The sequence below is a fragment of the Ictalurus furcatus genome, chromosome 1 (assembly GCF_023375685.1).
Source record: "Ictalurus furcatus strain D&B chromosome 1, Billie_1.0, whole genome shotgun sequence".
NCBI lineage: Eukaryota > Metazoa > Chordata > Actinopteri > Siluriformes > Ictaluridae > Ictalurus > Ictalurus furcatus.
The window spans coordinates 11,502,988-11,510,849 of record NC_071255.1 but is presented as its reverse complement, the minus strand read 5'-3'; the positions used below and the strand labels follow the sequence as shown (position 1 = coordinate 11,510,849).

The window sequence follows — 7,862 nt, the reverse complement described above, 5'->3', positions numbered from 1 at the left end:
CATACACAGGAGCTCGTTGCAAGAAGAATTGTCACAGAGAGAACAATAGGCAATGCACTCCACTGCTCACGCTCACCCCACAAGACTCCATTACTAAAGAAAAAGCATGTCATAGCTTGTTTAAAGTTTGCTACTCTCATTTGGACAAGCCTATGAAATACTGGGAGAGTGTAGTCTGGTCAGATGAGAGCAAAACTGAAATTTTGGCTGTCATACATGAACTTTTTGGCAGAAGAAATGGCACTGCACATCACGCTTAAAACACTATACAGATGCAGCCTTTAGGAATGAGTGTTTTTTCACACGGTATCACGCAATTCGTTACGTGTGATCAGGCGGTATACTGCAGGCAGGGCTCTAAGAATTTAATTTAATTTGTTGTGCTTCACACAATAACCACCAGGTGGCGCATAGAAAAACATACTGTAGCTGAACACAACACAATAAAAATGGAATGTGTGCCCGAATGGTTCACATAAAAATATTATGCTTCTCATCATAACCTATGATAAACCTAATTTAAATAAATTTCTAATTACAAGATTATGTATCTGGATCAGGCAGAATTGCATGTTGGTTTCTTTTGCTGTTGATGTGACATGTGCTGATGTGGGTCTCACTGCAGTGACATGTTTGTTAGTTTAGTTCAATAGTTCAAAGTGACATTCCTTTTCTGAACTGTGGACTGTAGAATAGAATAAAATAAAGTAGTGTGTGAATATACAAATATATATTATATACTGTAAGCTATGTATAATACACGAAACACAAATGGCAATATTTAAATAATACAGTGCAATGGTCACAAACACAAGGAATGGAGCTTATACTTATATTTCAATCTGTGAATTAATTGAAAGTCTCTTTCAAAAAATCTTGAAAATCTTTCGCCCTTTAACCTCAGTCATATGTTTGCACTCTGTCCCAAACTGCAGAACTTTCGAAATTCTTTCTTCGAAACTATGTCTGACGTTCTTAAAATCAAATTGGCTTTCTGTCCTTTAATTGCCATCTTTGGTGTTCCATCTCAGCGTCAGCCTCTGAACCATAAACAAGCTGGTGTTGTGGCTTTTGCTTCGTTACTTGCTCGGCGCAGAATATTGCTGTCTTGGACCTCTCCACAACCCCCCTCTATATCAGTCTGGCTTAAAGATTTAATCTTCTTTTTAAAACTTGAAAAAATCAAGTATAACATCAGAGGCAGGGGTGACTCATTTTTGGGAAAATGGCAACAATTTATTACCTACTTCAATGATGTACGCACCCTGGAGGTGGATTGAGGAGAGGTAGACGGTAAATACTAATGATCTTTCCCTTTATTTATTTATTTATTTTTAAATTTTTATTTATTTATTTATTTTTTTGTTTCTCTGGTTGTTTGTTATTGTTTTTTGTTTCCCCCTTTCTTTTGGTTTTGGCTGTGATTGTTTTGCTGGGGCTGCTGGGTGCGGTGTTATAAGATGTAAAATGCAAATTTCCAATAAAAAGTCTATGATCAAAAAAACAACCTTGAGGCCGGAAACCAATTAACGAGTTCGGATAGCGCCTCAGGAAGGGAGGTAGATATCAGCTAGGATGGCAGATAGAAACAGACAGAAGCTTATTGAGACATAAGAAGGGAGTGTTGGTCAGAGAGAAACAAAAAACAAAGACTCTGTCTGAGTGAAACCTTTTTTTAAAAAAAAGAAAGAAAGAAAGAAACCTTGTCCTCACTGCACATGCTCCACAAATTTAAGATAAGATGTAGACATGAACAATTAATTGAAGAACACTGGTCTGCTTTTAATGAGAAAAGGTAAAACCCCGCCTAAGATGAGTTCACTGTGGAGAAAGGAATAAAAAAATGCTGTGTGTGTTTGCATAATTTAGACTTTATGCAGACTGTCTCACTTTATTGTTTCAATAAAGTTTAATTACTTTTTGACAGCTACAAACCCTCTGTCTCTGAAGTTTTTTGTTAAGCTGGAAAGATTATTTCCCACAACAATCTTCTTGGGGAGGCTACAATTTGGAAACAAGAAAGAACAGTGTGAAAAGATAATGAATGGATGGTTCATTTATTTGCACTAATTTAATACATCAGAATAATTTCAACAGAGTACTGCTTTGTAACCAGCTGATTTTGCTGCAGCTTCTTCAACATCAGATGCTTCAGATGAACTCAGAGGCCCATCAAGGCCGCTTCTGCTTCCAGAAGAACCCATTTCCATGCCAGTCAGAGAAAGTCTACGCTTGTCACCACTCTCTAACTTTTGGTGAGACTGGTCAAAGATGCCATCTCCTTTATCAGAGAATATGTTTGGCAAAGAGCTGACTTTTACAGGACATGCCCTTCTCCTGGCAGATCCTCTTGGGGAGGCTACAATTTGGATACAAGAGAGAACAGTGTGAAAAGATAATGAATGGATGGTTCATTATTTGCCATGATTTAATACCTAAGAATAATTTCAACATAAATTTAACACAGAGGTATAGCAACACAAAATATTTCTGAGTGATGAATTAATAATGTTTAAAAGGTTATTAAAAATTTAAATCTTAGCTGTGTATCCTAAGAAGATTCCCTTACTTGGCTTATCACTAGAAGGTGGTGAAGGGACAGGGCTAGCACATTCCTGGTGAAGGCTTTGGGAAGTAATGTCAGAAGGAGTGTTTTCCTCAGAAGGAGCAGCCATGATTTGTTCAAGCTCAACATCTGATTTAGCCACAAGTCCTTCTTCTGCTACTTCATCAGATCTTGACATGTGGTCAACATTTTCTGTTGAAGAAGTAGCAGTGACCTCAAGAACGCTTGCATCCAAATAGGAGTCAGATTTGACTCTTGAAGTCAGAGGGTCATCAAGGGGGCTCATGCTTCCAGAAGCAGCCAAGATGCCCTCAACCTCATCTTTGGCCTTAACTTCAGGTCCAGAAGACTGGTCAAATACTGTGGAGAATGGGACTTTGGTAGATCTTCTTGGGGAGTCAGCTCTCTCTTTCACAATGTCTGCAATTTGGGCAAATTATTATTATTTTTTTTTAGCTGTGACTAATGTGATTTGCATTCATCACAATGGTAGTACAACACAATACTTTCTATCAGTAATAATATGTCATTCATTAAAAAAAAAAACTTCTCAGTATGAATATATGGCTATGTAACATGAAAAGATACATTTACCTAATGTCTCAATGTCCTGAGCTGTGATGCTAGACTCTTCATTAGCACCTCCTCTTGGCTCATGGACTGGACTCTGGTTGACATCTGAGTCAGTGCTGGGAAGGATACTATCAGACACTGTATCAAACTCATAGCTATAAAGAGAATCAATCGTGCTAGGATCCTTTTCAGTGCTAACATCTGGTTTCAGTTGAGGAATCAAGGAATCAAGCATACTTTCAAAGAGACTCTCCACTATTTCTGCTGTAGAATCGCATGCCGTTGGTGAGGCTGTCTGAAATTCGTGTGACTGGCTTGTAAAAGTTTTTTTCACATCTTCTCTAAGTTCTATCAGTGCACAACCAATCATAGATGCCACACCATCACTGAAGCCAGGCATGAAAACATTGTTGCTTGATTGTTGTTCCCGGGAGATGTTGTTTATCTTATCCCCTGCTGCACTGAATCTCACGGGATGCTGTTGCTTGTGAACCTGGGACACAGCTTTTGCTAGTATATCATCAATTTCACCCACAATGCGCAGAGTGAGCTGATTCTTGAACGATCCAGAGGTTATGCAATCCAGGACAGCATCAGTAATGTTAGTTCTTAATTGAGGTTCTACCTCAATTGTAGGCTCAAGATACTTACTCTTTACCTCTGTAGTACCTGTAAGTACCTGAGGATTGCCGGATGTTTTGCTTAACTTTTCCCTGCGCATCAGTGCTCTGAATGAGGGATGACCAATCGGATCCATTCTGGGCTTTCTAAGAAGAAGTTTTGGTTTCCCAGGGCTCTTTGCTGCAGGTCCTTTCAATTACACATACATGCAATTAGATTTGTGTGTAATCTTTGATCATTAACACCGGTTAGTTTATAAGTCATTTTGCTCTGATGAAAGGTAATATTTAATATCTTACCAGCACCTGCTTGTCCAAATACTTCTATGGTCTTTCTGGGTTCGACTGATTTCTTTCTGGGTGTGTTAGCAACACGTAAGCGGATATTCTTCTTTGCCGTAGTGCACATGCTATTTTCCCCATGTGCCTGAAATTAAAAATTTAACTAATTTTAACCTTGTCAAAAAACCTCAGCCTGTAGAGAATATACAAATCTATTACCATTTGTAAAATTACTAAAATTCCAAAATTTTTGCCTCGTTCCTATAAAGAAAAAGTTTAAGTCTATAGTTATATCTGACGTCTAAATACTGACATCTGCAATCGCTATATTAAATCCTCACTACACACTTAACTGAACACTGTAAATGACCCCTCATGCAACGTTTCTTAAATTCACAAAGCAAAGAAATAGCTTAGGATAATGTAGATAATCAAAGATTATATCCATTATAAATTCAGTATAAATCCATTATAAATGCATTAAATGATATTAATCTCTTTTGCATAGTTTCACTGAGTCTACTTTGAACTATTGATGATAAAAATAAATGATCTGTTTCACACAGTGGCTAAGATCTGAAGTGCCATTTTTCGTTTACAGTAATGATGAATTAACATATTCTAAAATATATCCTGTTTCAAATACATTTTCTATGTACATATTTTTACATCTATGTTGAGAGCTCATACTCTGGAAACAATTCCTACTCATAATGTAATCAAATTTGATCACATACATACACATTTACTTAAAAGAACCCAGAGTAAGTACCTGAGGATTGCCATATGTTTCGCTTAACTTTTCCTTGCGCATCAGTGCTCTGAATGGGGGATGAACAATTGGATCCATTCTGGGCATTCTGGGAAGAAGTTTTGGTTTCCCATGGCTCTTTGCTGCAGGTCCTTTCAATTACACACAACACAAGCAATTAGCCTTGTGTGTACTCTTTGAAAATTAAGATTGGTTGGTTTATAAGTAATTTGCTCTGATAAAAGACAATATTTCATATCTTACCAGCACCTGCTCGTTCACCTTCTAAAATCTTTACGGAGTCGACTAATTTATTTCTGGATTTGTTAATGCTAACTACGTGGATGTTCTGCTTTGCCATAGAGTGCATACTATTTTTCCCATGTGCCTAAAATGAAAAATTTAACAAATTTTACTCTTGTCAAAAAAACTCTGTAGAGAATATACAAATCTAACTCTGTAAACCCCTGTAGAGAATATACAAATCTATTACAATTTGTGAAATTACTAAAACACCAATATTTTTGGCTCTCTCCTGTAAAGAAAAAGCTTAAGTATGTAGTTACATCTGATGTCTGAATACTGGCATCTGCAATTAGTGTATTAAATATTCACTACACATTTTACTGAACTCTGAAAATGACCGATTATTTCTACACAAGATCATAATAAATTATTACATTTCCATTTCCAAATCATGCCCATCTCACTTTGCTCTATCCAAGATGCTTCAGTGTTCCTTACACAAACCCTACAAGACTATTATCTTACCAAGTGCTGTGGCATACATGAAAAAAAGAAAAAAATATCTAAAAAATCTAAATACACCTAATAATATTTAACAAGTGTCAACTAATAAAATCCTTTAATTATCTGTTTACCAGAACTTCCGCAGGTCGTGCAGTTTCCTGGCAGAAATCTTGATTTGTAGGCCTGTTACTCGATTCTGGAGCGAACGTCATCGCTACTTCTTCTCTTGTTCTTCAAGAAACAAACACATTCCGTTAAATTAAAAAAAAAAAACTTTTGATAAAAGTCTTTCCACACATTTTACTTTTTAAACATTTCACTTCTGTTCTCTGATCATTTCCTCTCAAAAGGTCAAAGAGTTTAATAACTCTACACGGGCATGCTCTGCTTCTCAGACTCAGCTTTCTGTTAGAAATGATACACACTCAATACTAATTGTCCTGTGTGTGAAAAGGTATAATGGCTTTACCTGTCCATTTTACTACTCCTTAATCCCAGCATCTGTAAAAAAACAAACAAAAAACCCAAAAGAAAAACATGAACAAATTAAATTTGAACACTGTTTGCTATGCAGTCATGCATTTCAAATACTAAAAGTGTATATGGATGGTTAAAAAAAAAAACATCCTCACAGCTTGATGCTGAGGTGTCTCTTTGTGATTCCTCCTCATTTTTGAAAATCGTTCTATCGTGCAGAAACAAATCTGCGAGTAGAATCACATCACACCAACGTAAAGCAAATAAACATATAGACTTAAACAAATTCAGTTGCTATTTAAAGACATTTAAGAGTTTTTGTTTGAATTTTGGTTAATCATACAAGAAAATGAGCATCGCTAACCTTTCTTGTTTTCCTACAAATATCTTTACTGGTCAACCTTATTACTGATGCACAATAACTCATGGAATATTAACTTTAGTAATTAAAAAGAAAGCCATGTTCCCAGTGAGTGAAACAGCGGATATTACCATGTAATAAGATAAACAATTTGCGGATCAAATTTCACTGCCATGGCTCAGTACTCTCAGTTTAAAGCATACCAACAAAAATAAAAATAAATAAAAAATGGAAATCTGTAGTATCAGGTCTTCTGCATTTGTCCTATCTTTTATCTGTGGTTTTGTCTTTTAATTTTTTTATTTCTTGTTTTTACATTATTTTAATCTCTTTTTTATCTCATGTTATTTGTCTTTTATGCCAGTTAGATTTAACCAAGATGATGTATACTACTTTGGCTGACACTCAGTGTCTTTTAAATCTTAGACATATATATATATATATATATATATATATATATATATATATATATATATATATATATATATATATATATATAAATGTGACTAATTTATCAAAAGATAGAGTTAAAAATGTTTTTTTTTCTCCCCATTATTACAGGAAGACAGGTGTACTAGAAACTTAGCTAAAGGGAAGATAGTAGTAGATAGTAGTAGCCATACCTCTCTGTGATCTGTCTGTAGAAACTAAAGACCACTTCAGCTGAGCAGAACATTTTATTGCTGTCTGCGCTGTGATGTCAAGGTTACAGTTGGACACGTCACAGAATTAGAATAAACGAGACCGAATAAAGTGAAAAAACTTGTCTGAGGTGCGTGTAGGGACGAAACCGTGTTCTTAAAACTAACTCAAAATCTGGAGACAGGAAAAGTGAAACAAATTCTCCTAAATCCCACAAATCACCTGAGCATGAAGAACACGGAGTCGGCGTGTAACTAATCGTGTAATTATAGATCATAACGTGATCCTGATGGGTTAATCTTGTTTCCCACCATGACCATTACCTTATAGAGGATTTCCAAGTGAACTTAAAGACCAGACCATACTCAAACTGGGAAAGTTACTATTAATGTTCAGGTTCCACATATTAACTTTATTCTATAACGTGATGATCTTCCTCTATCTGAATCAGGCAGAGAAAACTCTCCACAAAGCTACTGAACTTATAGAACTTTCATTCATTTAGTTACCTCCCTGTTCATAACGTGGCCAGACTGGAATAAAGCTGGCCTGACATTGGACGTTCGATATTCCCGGAAATGCGGAAATTAAGGGACAGTCTCTAAAGTTACATACGACATTGTTTTACACGTTTCTAACTCCAGTAGCATTTGAAAGGAATGATGTACAGTCACACAACCAACTGTAAAGTTTTCATCTAGGTGTCAGGTATGAGAAACACCTTTTAGATGTCTGATATTTATCAAAATAAACTATTAAATAATATATAAATATTGTCATGTATTTTATTACTGCATGGGCCCATACACAAAATATACCATTATTTAAAGCTCAATAGAA

The 7,862-nt window shown here is 35.8% G+C and overlaps 1 protein-coding gene across 4 annotated transcripts; it reads right to left on the bottom strand.

Annotated features, from left to right (window-relative positions):
• Nucleotides 1-1,934: 1,934 nt before the first annotated feature.
• LOC128608018 (uncharacterized) lies at nt 1,935-7,558 on the bottom strand. Of its 4 annotated transcripts, none has more exons than XM_053625380.1 (11): nt 7,532-7,558; nt 6,175-6,246; nt 6,012-6,043; nt 5,674-5,773; nt 5,057-5,180; nt 4,814-4,944; nt 4,060-4,186; nt 3,161-3,949; nt 2,570-2,986; nt 2,114-2,359; nt 1,935-2,001 (listed from the first exon to the last, which is right to left on the bottom strand). In XM_053625380.1, exons 1-11 carry the CDS (start codon nt 7,541-7,543, stop codon nt 1,958-1,960), a joined length of 2,094 nt encoding a protein of 697 aa, XP_053481355.1. In that variant the 5' UTR covers nt 7,544-7,558; the 3' UTR covers nt 1,935-1,957. The 4 variants fall into 4 exon arrangements, with proteins under 4 accessions (XP_053481355.1, XP_053481371.1, XP_053481377.1 ...); XM_053625396.1 differs by lacking the exon at nt 7,532-7,558 and adding an exon at nt 7,004-7,519 and having other exon boundaries at nt 1,943-2,001; XM_053625388.1 differs by lacking the exon at nt 1,935-2,001 and having other exon boundaries at nt 2,031-2,359.
• Nucleotides 7,559-7,862: the final 304 nt, after the last annotated feature.

Coding starts and splice junctions, on each gene's coding strand:
- LOC128608018 (XM_053625380.1), bottom strand. Junction 6,044..6,174: donor AGACACCTCAGCATCAAGCT/GTGAGGATGTTT, acceptor GTTTTTTTACAG/ATGCTGGGATTAAGGAGTAG. Junction 2,002..2,113: donor AGCTGCAGCAAAATCAGCTG/GTTACAAAGCAG, acceptor TCCAAATTGTAG/CCTCCCCAAGAAGATTGTTG.